Source organism: Anopheles arabiensis, chromosome 2 (genome assembly GCF_016920715.1).
Source record: "Anopheles arabiensis isolate DONGOLA chromosome 2, AaraD3, whole genome shotgun sequence".
Classification (NCBI taxonomy): Eukaryota; Metazoa; Arthropoda; class Insecta; order Diptera; family Culicidae; genus Anopheles; species Anopheles arabiensis.
Genome location: NC_053517.1, coordinates 26161465 through 26177526, shown reverse-complemented (window position 1 = coordinate 26177526; position 16062 = coordinate 26161465). Strand labels below are relative to the sequence as shown.

Sequence of the window (16062 nt, the reverse complement as noted above, 5' to 3'; positions counted from 1 at the left end):
AAGACACTTTGTTTGGCGGTGGCGTCGCCGATCTCACCGCACATTGGCGCGGAGACGAGCGTGATCGAGCGTGTGCGGTAAATTAATTAGACTTTCTCCAGCGCATCGCGGCTCCCAGAAAGGCAGACCGTGCAGTACCCGAGCAGCAGGCTCTTATCGCTTCGTCATCGGGTCCGTCCACTGGGTTGTCCACTTTCGAGAGGAGCTTTTTTGTTTTGTTTTAAATGGATGCTCAGCGTGCTGCTTCTCGAGCAACCGTTTGCAGATGATCGAGCTGAGGATGAGCTTTTAAAACTGTTGCGCGGGAGTGAAGGCAAGACATTAAAAACCTGCACGGTGACCCACAAAAACTGTTGCTGAACGATGGTGTATGACGTTCCGTGCCGTTTCGAAGGAACCGCTAGAACACTCGCTTCTTTTTTTTCTTGCACAATCTCCATCGTCTGGCGTGTGCGTTTGAAGTTAAGCGTAACAACACACATGAAGAAACGCAACACGAAGGGGAATCTCTTGGACAGAAGGAGAGCACACACACACACACACGCCCAGCAACAATGATAGTGTGGGGTTCGTTCTGGGTGTGAAGCCTGCGGGCATCAAGCTCTCCGTGCGCTGCGTCGTTCCTGCCCCATTGGATAGTAATTAGAACCATGCTCGCTCGAAGATGGCCACGACCACGAAAGGAACGGTACATTTTACGGAACAAACAGACTCACACACACACTCAGCAACACGGGCAAGGTTCGCAACTCGGGCGAGCGATCCAAGTCGATTGGATAATTAATTTTCTGCCAATTAATAAACACACACTAATTTCATATTATTTAGCGCTCGCCTGGTGCGCACACGTTCATCGCTGTTTTCTTCCCGCCCAGTCCCACAGTCCAGTGGCGCTGCTGACGGGCACGGTAACTCGTGGGAGACAACGACTGGGCGCGGGCGCGCCCGCTATGTACTAGAATTAATTACGGAACGGCGTAGAATGGAGCAACTATTGTCCCTTCCCGTCCCGCGTGGGACTGAGCAGCAGCCCAACGGGCTCGAGATAGCTCCTTCCCAGCTGAAATGGCTCTCACGACACTATCGGCGAGAAGGATGCACAAACTGACATTACACTTTTTTCCCATCCCACGGCTCGCGATGGACCACGTGAAAGTGTCTGCTGCGTGGACAATAATGATAGCAAAGCCGCGGGCTGGGTTGGTATCTGTGACGCCAGTCTGTGTGTGTGTGTGCTCTATTGATGGGGGTGGTAGGCTTTAACATTTCGGACGTCGAGATAGACCTCTCCCCCCATCTCTAACGGGTCTTGCGCTGAGATGGAGGTTGGGGCGAAAACATGCTCGATTGGACAATGGTATGTTCTCTCACGCAACGTTCGACAGCGACAATTCTGCTCGTGACCAACCGCCTGCACGGAATCCCCAAAGTAATTTGACCCGCTGAGCTATGCAGAAGATTTTGGGTACATTGCCACGGCCTGCCTTTTCCTCGGAGGTGTTTGTATTCGCCTGCAATTAAGCGCCATGTCGATCCAATTAGCTCGAATGTGGGTTAACCAGGGAACCAGGGAGCGTAACCGGGGCATCGATAGATCGGAACAAATGGAGCAAAACTGCTGCTGCTTATCGCGATTTATGTAATACCGAGTAACCGATGCATAGAGGCGCCCACTCCAATGTGTACGGTTCATCTTGGCTATTCGATCACATCGCTCCGTTAATCAAATACCTTGCGGGCACAGGTGCACGGGCGCGCGCACACTCACTCTCCTCTCCGCTTTGGACAATCGATAATCGATTCGATGTTCTCTTCGGAACAGGTACAATTCGGTGCTGCTGGTGCTGTTAGTTCATGTTCTTGCCCGGTTTCATTGGGAACGATGCAGCCAGCGTGTACGAGCGATCGAGCCCAATTGAGCTAATTTTCTAGATTAGTTGCAATCAAGGCATATCGGGGAGGTGCGGGTTGAAGCTGGAAGCTCCCTCACCGGTGCGTCCCATTTCCCGGGCAGCGCCAACATCTAGGGTGTACCGCTACGTTACCATCATCACCACCACCACCAGACGGCCAGACGAGGATGAGGAGGCTTTGGTTGTTTGGCGTTATCGATTGGGTGCATCGAGCGGCAGCAGCGAGATAACGAGATGGTGTTTAGAAGAAGGCGGTTCTTGCATGGTACACCAATGGTACACCGGCAGCTCTGTGTAGTGTCTTCTGGTATGGGATTAAGTTGGTGAACTAATTTCGGTGCGCAAGCGCAAGTTGCAAAAACAAACCTTCCTCTTCTAACGTTGTTAATCCTCTCGGTAACCCGATTAGAAATGTGTAAAAAAGCAGCACAGTGACCACAATCAATCGAGCTCTGTCCAGAGCTACGGTGAAGTTCGCAGGTTGTACTCACTGGCTTGTAGTTTTAATGGTGAGTTGCGCTGTAGCGCTGCATAAATCGAAGAACCAAGCTCCGCAGATACATGCACTAAACATCTATAAACACACATATCAGTCTCGTGGTTGCACTTGCGATAGTGAATTTGATACGGTATGTCAGTATGGCTTGGATAACTGTGCTAACTGTAAAACGCCGAAGCCCTGTACGCTGCAAGAAGAGACAGGCAAAGAAAAAACCAACGGATCAAACGACGAACTCGTCGGCCCGTGCCTGATCCGTTTGTGTACCACATTTGCCAATGCCAATCGTCCTGGACCTGGAGGGACACGGTAGGCAGGCCTCGGACACTTCCAATACACTTGTTTTGATATTTATTCAAGCAATCAATTTCAATGTGCGTTACCGTGTTCCGGCAGTCTGAACGGTTCGTGCCCGAGGGGCCGTTGGTCGTCTACGTCGCTGTCTGCGCGATCGCAACCACCACTGTGGCTTGGTAGTTTGTTATTTTCCTTCGCACACATACGGCCGTGCTTTCTTTCACTCCCAACTCAACTGTGGCGAGTGGACGGCAGAACGGCCAGGAAATCAGCGGCTTTCATCACACCCTTCGCAGTGCGCGCGCGCCTGCGGTCAAATCGGGGCTGCTGCTGTCGCTGCTGACTGGGAAGGATAATCTAATTTATATTTCAACGTCGCGATTCATTCGCTTTCGGTGCTGCGGTGATTGCTGTTGGTTTGTTTTGATGCCGGTCCCTTGTTAGCGGCACCGTAGCAACCGGACAGCCACGTTTGAAAAGCAGAACCAAACTTTTGATCGAGCTGCTGATCGAGTGGTCACTACGCCAAACCGTGCCAAGCGTTTCAGGGTTGGCACATGGTGCACGCTAGCCTTGCGCGTTGAACATTGAAATCTTGCCTTAATTTGTCAGCCCAATCGCCGGCCAATAGATAAGCGTAAGCGCGCCCGCGCCTTCGCGGAGGAGGGATTTGCATACAATGTTAATGCTATGATAATTTCGCTCTCCCGCTACCAACCAGCTCGAATGCTGGGTTGACTGCTTCTACGAAGGTGGCACGCAAACGAGCGTTTAAAGTACAAAAAAACAGAAGAAAAAACTGTAGATGATAGCTCCGGAAAATATGAACTCAATCGGAATACGGTTGAAGCATGTTACCGGTTTGTTCTGCAAACGCTTCCGTGTGCTGGTGGGCGAACGCTACTGTTTGGTGACTTGGTTTTGGAGTGTTTTCAAAACATTGCTACTGGGATTGTGTCCCGGTAAGCAAAGAAAGAAAAGCATACAAAAACATAAAAAGAGAGAGAAATGAAGCAGAAGAAGCGCTGAAGACGCAGCTCCTGAACGGAAGCTGCTGGTGAAATTATGAAGCTTTATGATTATTGCCGCATTTGCGTGTTGCAATTTAACCTTTCTCCTCCAAACGTCCCTGTTATCCCCCAAGTACTCGGTAATAATCGTCCCTTCCCCCCTTGACAGGGCTCTTGTAGTGGGCTCATGTGTGTAGAACCAGCGCCCGGCAGCGAACGTCGTTCGTGTCCGTGTAAATTGAGGAGGGTGAAACCTTTTTGTCAGATCTAACGATCGTTTAAGTCTCGCCAGCCGGCCGGCGTGTTTGTGCGGTTTGGCGTTAATTGCACTTCAGCCGTGGCCGTGGCAATCGAGGGAGGGAATAGTCGCGCACTTAGCCGGAACCCGTACGACACGCAAAAAGTACGCCCGTCGTAAGCAACGCCGCTCGTTAAGCGCGCACCACCGTCCGGACCGTGGGCTGGGTTGGGTCCACTGTTCCAGGTGGATAGTGAATGAATATAATGAGATTGGTTGTACGCAAAGCGTCACCTCGGGGACGCATCGAACGTGTATCGAACCCCGGGGTTGGCTGGGGTCGCACAACCTCCCCTTAATGCGACAGTCTCACCTATGCTCGTTCATAACTCTTTCTCCACCCTACCACGGTGTGTCTTGTGCTGCTCTTGTTTCGTTTGTTACGTTCAATGTTTTGCCTCTTCCTAGTCTTCCTCTTCGTCCACTTAATTCCCACTCCCCTCGGCCCCATTAAGTTAAGCAGCGTTGCAGGCGGATAACACTTGTGCCGCAGCACTTGCGCGGGAGATCTTCTCTCTTTAGCACCAAAGCTGGCGGGCCCGCTTGGTACGCCGGGCTGCGCGAAACGACGACCGCCGTGTGCAGAGTAGTTTATTTGCATAAAAAGTGATCAAGTTGACAGAAATTACATAAAAGGGCAACTGTTGCAATTGTGTTGTGCTGCTGCTGCTGCTCGCTTGAGGTTGTGGTTGAGGGGGGGATGCTGCCAATGTTTGTTCGGTAGTGACCAAACAGCCGCACTACTTCCTTAATAATGTGTCTTTCGGTGTTCGAGAACTCCGAGGGCGAGGGAAAAGGCGGACAGGAAGACTGTGGCCATTCGAACGTCAAGCGTGGTTACATGTTCGATTACCGCTAACCAGAAATGCCACGGCGCAATTTCGCGGGGCGGCAGAATTTCTGCCCCGTGACCGGATTCTTCCGCAGATTCTACTAGTGCCACGTTAAAACTAAGAGGTGTAAAGGAAGTCGGTTTGTTAGCATGGTGCTGGAACCATGTTCATGCGGACGCCTATGTCGACCACCGTTTTTTTTCCTTCCTTCTTTTGACCCCACCGCCTGCTGCCTGTTCGATTGTGGGGCAAAGTGCTGTTGTTAGCTGTTGTTAGCTGAAAATACCGATTGTGCCCAGGACGTTCAATGGACACTGGCGCGAGTTCGGAGAGTGCAGCGTTGCATTACAACACAAAAAAGAAGAAGAAGCACAGCAAAAAATGCGGAGCAAGGAAAGGCATCTCACACTAACGGTAGCTCCGGCCGGTAGCAACACGTACTTCCGAAGAGTTCAACTTCAATATCTTTTACTGCTGCTGCAAAAGATCAAGTTGCTGCACGTTTTTATCGGATGGGTGAAACAGAGGAGGGCAACAACAAAAAATCTCCCGTGAAAGAATTCTTTCTGCATAGCTGCAAGAGGGAGAAAAAAAGTGTTTCTATGTGGTTCGCGGTTGATTGGTTTGGAGAGGTAGAGGGACACAGGGACGACGCGCTATGATCCCCGAACGGATGCGATCCTGTGTGTGAACATGATCGCGATCATGCGCGCCGTGTGTGATGATGGTTTCGGAAAAGGTTAATAGAATAGAACCACGAGCCTGCTTCAGTGTGTAAAAACATAAAAAAAACACACACACACACACAAGAAAAAGAGGCAAAAGAGACAAGAAGCACGTTCTCTGGGGTGGTGTCCCTGGCAAGCGGGCCGGGCAACGGTGGGCAATGTTTCTTAATAGTAGCAATATCCGATGTTGTTAGTGTAAACGGTTGAGTTGTTTAGGTTGTAATCATAACAATAAATTCGCCGCATGTTATCTCTGCCCCTGTTCGCCTTCCCTGCTCTTCATGCCTATGTTGGCATGATCGGCTCGTTCACGTCCATGCCTCCAATGCTGCAACTGCAGACGATCATTCGCGTCTATGATTTTCGATCACTTTTGTTTTGGCTCGCAATGCATTAGTGTTGGAAGAAAAAATGGAAGAAAGAATCGCTAGAACCTGACCATCATCACGATAGTCACCGGATGTACTGGGAGGAAGGTTCGTCGCTTTGTTCATCACGTTCACCCCAAAACGGGGGGGGGGGGGGGAAACGCTTCTGTATCATGTCGACTTCCGTCCGATCGTAGATGCGAGTTTGGCAAAAGGATTATCCCAAACGAGAGTGTCAGGTAGAGAGACAGACAGAGAGAGAGAGAGAGGGCATTCACTTTTAAGCTCCCGAACGGGGGGGATCGAGACAAATGGGAAGATTTACTTTTATTTTCGCCATTCCGATAGACTGGCGGACGAAAGTGCCATCCTCTCGGACACACAACTTCTTGCCCCCGCGCGAAAGCAAACACCGTCGTCCACCGTTTCGGAGAATGTGATTCGTGTTCGTGTTGGCAATTGTCTTTCCATTTCGATGGGTTACCGCTGTGACCGCGGGCGAAACGCGGAACGACGGTGCTGGCTTTGCAATGGGTCATGATTTCTCTATAAAGATGATGATAAAATTGAAGTTTTATGATAGCACCTACGAAAACTGTGCGGTTCGAGTGTAACGGCCAGCAGCAACAGACACATCCCAGCCCGAGATCGTTGCCCTTTTGCGCAGAACGGCGGCAACATACAGGACACGGCCATAGAGCGTGTGTGTAGCAGTTCTGGAACACTGTTACTGCAGGAAATATGCCACAAACAGCGCATCCGCAGCGGTCCTCCAATAAGCGGGACCGCGATCAAGCAATATCCTAATCCCAAAAGGGAATCCAAGCGGAGATTATAGTTGAACTGTTCTATGTTTTTTAGCAGTTCCAGTGCAGAGTTCTGTTCCTGTTCTGCCAGATGAACTCTTCGTTGAACTCGAGCGGGGCTATGAGCGTTTTTGTCCCCTCTACTCCCTTCTGTACGGTGTCCGGCGCGGCGTTAATTGTGCCTGGCGACTGTCCCCATGCATGCTCTAGCACACGGTAGAACGGTAGAAGCTACCGATTCCCACACTTTGCTGGCTGGCGCCTCTATTGGGCCAATATCGTCTTGTGTCTTTAGAATGATTGCAACCACAACAAAGCCACACGCAAACAGCACTCGACGGTTCCAATTAACGGTAGCGCTCCCGCCGCGGTTGACAATTGGTGGCCGATGATTTAGCTGTCGGATGTCATCAAAAGAGAGATCCCCAGATCCCTAGCGGTCGTGGTACGACGCCGGTCAAAAACACCCCTCGGTGGAGCACGCAGCAACAGCAGCGCCCTTGTTAATAGAGGGGGAATGCTCATTAAGCACAGGCACAGCGAGAGCAGGCTGGATGGCGCACCGCAAAAGGCTCGTTTTGGAACCGACGACGACGACGACTCCTGGATGACGCAATCATCCACTGTGTCCCGTTCACGGCTACGTTCCTAGACGGAAGCGCGGCACGTTTGGTTCCGAACGAAGTGTGTCACTAGCATCACACGATCCAGTTTTAAGGTGTTTAGGCGACGAACCCCAGCAGACAAAACAGCAGCCTCCCGAGCGGAATTCGTGCAGCAAAGTTCAAAGCTTATCGGGTCGCCCCGGGGACGACGGCTGATCAGCATAAACGCGGGCACGATCCTTCGAGCGAGGGCGAGGTTGCATACCGGTCGGGCACCGCACCGCGAAAGGACGATGAATAATTCATAAATCCGCACGTGAGCCTGATCGAGCCGGGCGCAACCCGATCGATCGATAATGCTATTGGCTTCCAAACAAAGGCGGTCGGATGGTTCTGCTAAGCTGCATTGAGGCTCCACTCGAAGGTGCCGTGAGGATAATTACCGTCGAACGGTACTCTTTAAACTGGTGGTGGAAATGGTGGCAGAGGACGCGAAGGCGGGTTGCAGGTTGTGTTGGTTAGTGCCGCTGATTGTGCATCGCAGGCTCGTTGAGCGAAAAGCGTAATTTTCTTCCCCCTCCCCTTTTCCCGGGCGGCTATCGGTGCAAGCGCATCAATTCACCTCGCCGAGTGCCATCATTTGATGAGTGCCAGGCCGAACAGCAGATTAGCAGTAAGTGAGCAAGAAGTTTGTTTTTTTTTGTGTTATGTTGCTTCCTCTGCAAATAAATCCCACTCGTGTTTGCGGGCACGTTCTATTATTCTTGATAGTAAGTGTGTGTGTGTGCGCGCGCAAATCGATTGGATTATTATAAATTCCAATCGGGAGGAGGAAAAGAACGCTGACGGCTCATTTTGGGACGCTGTAGCAGCGATGCATTTGCCGTAGCTAAAGTAGCGAAATTATAGCTAACTACTTGTGATCGGCAGAACGCCTTGTCTTGCTTAGTTTTGTCTCTGCGAGGTGCCAACCTTGTGGACACGGTGTCGAGACACTTGTTACATTGTCCCGGCCAGCTCGTCTCGGCTCGTTTTGGTCGGCGGTACACGATGGAGGACTGGCAGGACAACGTGTGCCTCTCGCCGTTCATCCGTTCCAACACGACAGGGAAGGCGTTTAAACCGATGCCAGAATGATGCGTTATTAAGCCACCGTGCGCGGTTTGGATCCGGGCGGCTGGATGTTTAACGATCGCTGGCCCGTTGTTGGCGATGAAAATGCATCCGAGCGCAGGAAAAGCACAAGAGCACGAGAGAGAGAGACAGAGAGGCTGGAAGTTTGTGTGGAACTTAACCTCATATTCTAATAATTATAGTACCAATAATTTTGCCTGTGCACACCATTATGCCATTTTCCGCTAAAGTATGGGCTTTTAATGAGCCATTCCCCGCGAGACGAGGATCGTTACCCGGTGATGCGCCGCATTTTGCTAATCCCACATCGTGTCTGGTCCTTGTTTCTTGTTGCTGAAGGGGTTGGGGCGTAGTATTAAGAAGATGGGTACCAGACCGCCCACCCCGGGGTAATAAACCTGACACTAGAGCGATGATCTAGTGCAAAATTGCTCCCGCCGAGTTAGATTTCAATTGGATTTACTCTATTTGATGATGCGGCATCAGGTTGCTAAGAATGATGGCGTTCCGGATGCTTCGGACATTTTAAGCACCCCGAGTCGAGTGGGTGTGTGTGTGTGTGTGCTAAAATAATGTACTCCAATAAAAGAAGTACATCATTGAAATTTCCACTCCCTTTCACGAGCTTGCTGTGGCCAGTCATAAGCCCAGATCCCTCCCCAGCAAGAGTGCCAATACTGACAGTCATCGGTTCTATTTGGTCTCATATCCGTTCGCTCCCGCCTTTAACAATAACGATTTTGGGAGTAAGTAAGGGGCAGTTTATTATACATAAACTTGAATGTCCGCTCTGCTGGTTTGACTATCTCTACAAACCGGTTTTGTTTTCCCTCTTTGCTTCCAATTGATGTGTGGAGCGGTTTGAAATCGACATTCGAACCACCGACGTGTAATGATCGAAAAATGGGCTTTTTCTTCATTTCGATACGACGAAACAAACGATCAAGCTCCTCTCTGCCTCTCTCTGTGTTACGTTTGTAAGAACGTTCTAATCGCTCCGCTCGCCCCACACAGATACACACACATACGTGGGGCATTAACAAAATTCTAACAAGATGACTCAACGTTAATCTGGGCGCGCTGATGGGTGCCTTCGCTAAATGGAATGTTTAGATTTTGGTTCCAAGATATTTATATTGCCTAAACAGGTCGATCGTACCTGTCCTGTTTCTTTCCACCCGGCGCGGCTCCCCCACTGGTTGCAGTTGGAGCGCATGCTGGTGGGCCCCGGAAAGTTTACATTAAAATAGAAAATTATGGTCAAATCTCAATGCCCGACCTTGAAAAACAATCGGGTCGGGTGAAAAAAGTGGGAAGATTCAAAGCCAGATTGTTCCAGACGCTCCTTACAGCTGATCCTAGCCGATCTGGTTGTTCGGAAACGCTTTGAACCTGCGCAACCTTGCACGCAGCAACTACCGTGCAGGGGGGCTACACCCTGTAGCTGGATGAAAAATAGCTCCGTAAAAATGCTCAATCCACCGTGAACGAAAGAAAACCGAAACGCGGCTGTTGCAGCATGCCCGGAGCAAGTGCATAATGCTAACGATATGATAAGCAGACGCTTGTGCCCGCGCAAACTCTGCGAGATGAATAATCGAGCTGTAATGCGGCCCGTTGCGGCTTTCGAGGCATAAAAGGATGCCGGTACGGGTGGCTTTCCTTCACGCTGCTACTGAATAAATCGCTAAAATTGATTTCTTTGTCATTCGGGCGCGATGCGCTCACGATGCGCAACCGAACGCGTGGAGAATCTGTTTTAAAAGTTACGACGACGACGCCCGGTTACGATTATCATTCATCATTAAAATGCCTCTAGCCTTATTAATCTCCTGAGTAATGGGGCCCGTCCCCCGGGGCCACCCTTTGGCTGCATCCCGGAGGGACTGGCGGCTGTCCGATTCGCCTTTTCCCCCTCCCACATTGTAGCACTGACTTCGAATCGGCTACGCAATAGTTCGCTGTCATTGAGTTTAATGTTTGCAACCGATGGGTGCAGAAGGGCCTGCTTTTCTTTTCCCTTTTTTTTCTCTCCCTCATCCCCCCCCCCATCGTACTTACCGGCAGGTGAATTCGTTCTCGCCGAGGCACATCTCGATACAGTCGCGGCGCGAAACGACCTGGGCGGTGCGCTTGACGTGTCCGTTCAGCTTGTAACCTTGCACCCTGTCGATGCACCAGGCACGTTCGCACGGCCGCAGCTTCAGGCAGGACTTCTGTGCGTAGATCGTGAACACCGGGAACTGCGACTTTGTGAGGGCACCTAGAGAGAGCGTAGAAAGGGAAGAGAGAAGAAACACAGAACCGATTAGTGGTGTAAGGGCACGGTGGCAGCAGTTGGCGCGTAAAAATCTATGCTTAATATTGATGCTTTGTTTGGCTATCCCGTTGGGGGGGTTGCTTCCCGCCACTGCTGCTGCTACTTCAACTGTTCGCCCATGTTCAAGCTGCTACGTTTGGTTCAGCAATTTACAAGACATTCCTGCCCAACATCTGGCGATGATGATGGGTGATGGTTTCACTTTTGTTTTGTGTTTTTGTTGTTGTTGTTGTTGTTGTTGCTCCCCCTTCTATGGCCAGCTTATCAGAAAGAAACGAGCGTGCGCTGGGATGAAATGTTTAATTTTACTTTTTCACTTTAAGCGCAGCCCGCACCGCCGCACCGGGACTGACATCTGAGGTGTTTTTAATCGTGTGCCGATTAGTAACGCTTGCCAACGCAACCTTTAGCTTTAGCGTTTCAGGCCGGGAGGTAATTATTAAGTGCAGGCGCGTGCAGAATCACTGCCCGTCTGGCCGCACACTTTCTAATGTAGCGCGGATGAAAGGCAAAAAAAAAATGGGAACGTGCCGAGTGGTCACCTATTTCTCGAGTCACCTTCCCTTCTTGGCCGGGCTTGCGTTTTGATGGAACGAAAGCAAAATCGATTGAAAGCATCGAATTCTTCACGCAACGGAGTTGCGATCTGAACGGGTAAAGCGCCCCCGTAGCTAGCACGCTGACGAGGACGCTTGTATTTTCGCCCATTCTGAGCACCAACTCGGAGGATATCTCGCAGGAGCTTTTGGCGCGATCGATCCGCTGTCCGTTTTCACTATTCCCGGGAGCGGTTGGCATTGCGTACTCGAGTTACTATTTTGTGCTTGCATTCGTCACAGCTGCCGTACATCACGTGCCATTCGTCTAAACCAGGGAATGGGGAAAAAAGCCCCAGCAGCTCTTAGATGCTTGCCGTCCCATTGCGCGTTTTGCCGCCAGCAGTCGTTGATCGCAATTGCACACACCACCACTAAGTATAGCCGGGGTGCATAGGATATTGTATTTAATAATGGATCAACCGATGGATTATTACCGGCCACCTTTGGCGCATGCATATGCACCGCCGTTCGCGCTCGCCCGGCTCGTTGCGTGCAGGCGCCATCGCGCAACCGGGGGCAGCCTTTAATCAGGCTCCGTTTCATTATCGTTCCTCTATGCTCTAGTGCGCGGTTTATGAAACAATATCCAAAGGGCTCGGTCGGGCTGCTTTGTTGCCGCTGCCGTGGGTCTTGCTTGGCGCTCAGGGATGATCTGGTCAGCAGCAGCAGCAAACAGGGAAGGTGGCTCACTTTGCCTCCCAGCCACTGCCTTCTGCCATGCATCGATCAATCGAATCGAACGAATGGTTTTCATGCAGACAGCGATATATTCTTGATGTATCAAGGCAGCCAAGCCAAAAGAGCTTGCCAGCGGACACACCGGACGCACGGAGGAGAGCGAGAGAGCGAGAGAGAACCAATGAGTGGTGCAAAAAGTGCGGTATTATTAGCGGTAATTTGATAGTTGTTAGGTTCTAGCTGTCTACGTGGTAAAACCACGGCAAGAGATGGATGAAAAGGAACGAGATGGCAACATACTTTAGCTTGAATAGGGCTCTTCCTGAGCGATGCGCCCTTGCGCCCCGGAATAGATGAAGCGAGCGTGTAAATTAGTATGCCTTTACCGACCGCGTGTTCGTGCCCGGCGGCTTCCAAGCTTCCATGAAATGATTTTTCAATTTCATCAATGGCCATATAACAACTAGCCCGTCGCTTGCCCTGTCCTGGGGTTGTGATGGGGAAGATTTGGGAGGAGGGAAGTGTTTCTTCCCGGTGGACTAGATTTGGTGTGATTTCCAATTAGAATCTGTAACTACTTTTATACTGTTGTGCTGTTGTAACTACTTTAAATCTGTTTTTTCATCATCCTTTTTTTCAAGAGCTTTATCAAGCTTAGGAATTAAGTTTAATAGTTACATCTCAAACGCAAGTGAGAGTACCCGCAGTGCCACATGGTCGTGCCGACCGGAAACGGCTGTACCGATAGCGCATCGTCGTTGGAAGGGGCGACTGCTGTTTGATTTAGTGCGCCCATCAGCGACGACCGACCAGTTGGTCGCTTCCTTGCGGCAAACTCTGCCCGTCGTGACATGCCACAGAGTGCCAGGAATCATCAACCCCCCCGCAACAAGCGATGCTCGTTGTGCTAGACGCGCATAGAAGCAATACAAACAGGCACACAAACACACGCTAAACGCAAAATCTTTGCCCCCAAGGTGTCCACGATTTCTCCCGTTTTGCAAATAAATAATGAATTCATGTTCTTCCGTTTGTCCGCTGGTGCTGCAGCAAGGAAAGCCGAGAGAGAAAACAGGCCGTAGCTGAAATGAGGCACACAAATCGTGTGCACTTGAGTGCGAGCGCGCGCGCGCTCATCCTCTTTGGCGGAAACAGTTGTGAGCGGTTAGCAAAAGAAGCATCAGAATTCGAAAGCCCAAGCCGATAAATTTCCGTCCGTCCCCGAGCGGAAGACCCGGAATTTGTTGGAGTTCGGTGGGCTTCTGCGATGCTTTCCCATTTTCCCATAAGCTTTGCGTGTGGCGCATTTTTTCCCTTTCACTTCACCATATCGGTGTCTGGTGCGCAGGGCTACGAAGACGCTTCGAATCGAAGAATTATAATGAGCCAGGGCGGCTGGGATGTGTAACCTCCTGGCTCGTCCTCCTGCGCGGTAGTAGAAATAGAGCAAATGCTTCCGCGTGAGCAAGATCGTCGCGTTAGGTGTGCGTTTCGGGGGTTTTGGTGCACGTAGCACTCTTCCCTTTTACGGGCAACGGTTTAGATCGGAAAGCCAAGACCGCCGCCACAGCCGCCGACGCATCTTAAAAATCCTTCACCCTCGGCAAACCATCACGATTGCCAGTCCCGGTGCGCAAATTGTGCGACTGTGGTGGTTGAGGTTTGGCCCTGTTCGTTTTGTGCTTAAATTGCTGCGCTTCCCATCATTCTGCGGCGTGCGGCGTTTTTTTGTGTGTTTTGCGCTGAAGCGGTCAGAACGCGGTCGGTCGCGTTCGCGCTGAGAAGAAGTCCATGGGAATGCACTATATATGCACAATCACGAACTATCGAAATTCTTGCCTACCCCACTCTGGTCTGGTGGTAGTAGAAACACCACTGGGAAGCAATCTGGAGGGTTCGTCGCTTGCCAGCCCGTCTAAATGGGCGATCGGTCCAATTTTTATTTATGTACTCCCCGGTCCCGATCACGAATTGTAGAGTCGATTTTCTTCCCTCCCCCCCCTCCCCCTGCTTTGCACTGCTTGTTTGTGTGTTACCCTAATGGCTCGACCCATCCTGTAACCGATCAATAGCTTCAATGGGGAGGAGCGAATCGTAAGCGTTCCAACCGTTCAATCTTTTCCGTTCTCGGTCGAGCTTTGCACACAAAAAAAAAAAGGGTGACAGTAAAAAGGGAAGCTAACGTTTCAATTTTTGTCGTTTCGAGGGAAAAATAAACTTCCCCTAATCGTTAACACTGAGAAGAGCACCACGCGGCAAGGGAAGGATTGCGAACCCACCATCTCCTTGCTGGTCATCGCGTACCGTTGTACAAATTTATTCCCCACGCCAACGGCTGAAGACGCCTCAATAGGGTCAACATAATACAGAAATCGTGCCCCACACTCAAACACCGCACGCGGGAAAAAGGAGGGAAGCAATAGGAAGCCAGTTTTGACAGCGCTATGGCAAAACAGATGTGAAACAAACGTGCAACAAACACACATACACCAAAGTGCAGGGGAACCCGCCGCTGCAGTCTGCATTTCGTCTCCCAGGCGGTGAACCCAACGGGTAGGGGGGAGGGAAGAAGTCGAAAGATAAATTACAAATTATTAATTATCGTTGGCAACCGCCTGGGGTAGGTCGCTGCGCGCACTGCTGTAGGCACCCCGATCGTCGTGTGCGTGTGCGCCGCAGCTAGCAAAATTATGATCAAAAGGAAGCTACATTTCCTGCTGCGTGTGTGTGTGCAGAGAGTGCGCACTGGGAACAAACGAAGGTGCCGCAGTGTCTCTGCCCGAATTGCCCGGTTGCTTGAGAAGCTGGTCTTAGCTTCCCGCTCAGCAGCACCGAAGATCGTTAGCGTAGCGGGTGGCCTTTATTGAAAACGTGAACCTTCGTCGCACGGTTTGATGAAAAGTCGGACAAACCGGGGGCCTCTTAGCGGACTATCGCTCCGCTGGCGCTCAGCCACCTGCTTCGTGTGGGCTAGAACTGTCGGCCGCACGGTGCGCGCTTTGAATGAGGCAAAGCGAAATGATGTACGCGTGTTTGGGATCGGTTGCATCAATCGAACTGGCCACTTGCGGTGGAAGAATCGATTCGGCTTATTCCCCAACGGCCCCACAATCGATGGAATGTTGCTGAGATGCGATCGTACTTGCTGCCATGCAGCGCCCTTACAGCCCGTTACAGTTAGATGAAGAAGAAACAAAAAAAAATGCCAGAAATCTATGCTGACATGAGAACTCTCCGCGGGGGTAATAAAACACGCACACATGTAACTGGCCACAACGTGAAGCGAAGCAAAACGAGGAAGGGGGTGGGTGGGGGGATTTTAATGAAGCAAAACTGCCAGAACCGAAACGCATTCTGCGTGCGGCGGGTGTCTGTATTTGCTGCTGTAACTTTCATGTTACAGCGGCACTCACATGGGCTGACTTCAAACGTACCGGCGAATTAATTCCCTTTTTCCCATTTGCTTTGGCGGGTGGAGAGGGGGGAGAGGTTTTTTACGAACTTCTTCCGCCTCTATGCTTCAATCGATCAGTGCAATTGCATGTTACGGAGAACCCTACTTCACTGGTACTGTTTGGCTGCAAATGAGACTGCTCTCGCCGATCAACGCATCCCTTCAACGATTGGTAGCTTGAGATAGAAGACGGCGAAGGGCGGGGCGCGATTTTGATTGCCGCGGATGGATCTGAACTCAACCGCGGAGAAGAAACGCGATATAATGCAACTGATTTATGCTGTATCGCTTAATTAGAATCGTAAAAACCCTCTGCCCGAGCAAGAGCAGACGCCGGGCAGTGGTGCAATTCATTCTACCGCGCTCCGCGGTGTTTTGATTGCTAGCTGACGCACCTCGGTAGCGTGACATTGCGTAGCGTGATCGATAGCCTTTGGCGCACTCAGCGGGTGGCGCAGGCTACAGATATATCGTGCAAAAGGGGAACCGATTTCCCTAGCCGATACCGAAGGGGTTGGAA

The 16062-nt window shown here is 51.0% G+C and overlaps 2 protein-coding genes across 4 annotated transcripts in view; one reads left to right on the top strand and one right to left on the bottom strand.

Moving 5' to 3' along the window:
- LOC120903778 (autophagy-related protein 16-1) overlaps positions 1-16062 on the top strand; it is a 249551-nt gene that overhangs the window by 15144 nt on the left and 218345 nt on the right. The window lies entirely within an intron of this gene.
- LOC120903762 overlaps positions 1-16062 on the bottom strand; it is a 91676-nt gene that overhangs the window by 13382 nt on the left and 62232 nt on the right. For both annotated transcript variants that reach the window (XM_040313379.1, XM_040313371.1), the window contains one exon: positions 10553-10754. In XM_040313379.1, the coding sequence (XP_040169313.1) occupies positions 10553-10754 (202 nt within the window). The remainder of the gene's footprint in view (positions 1-10552; positions 10755-16062) is intronic.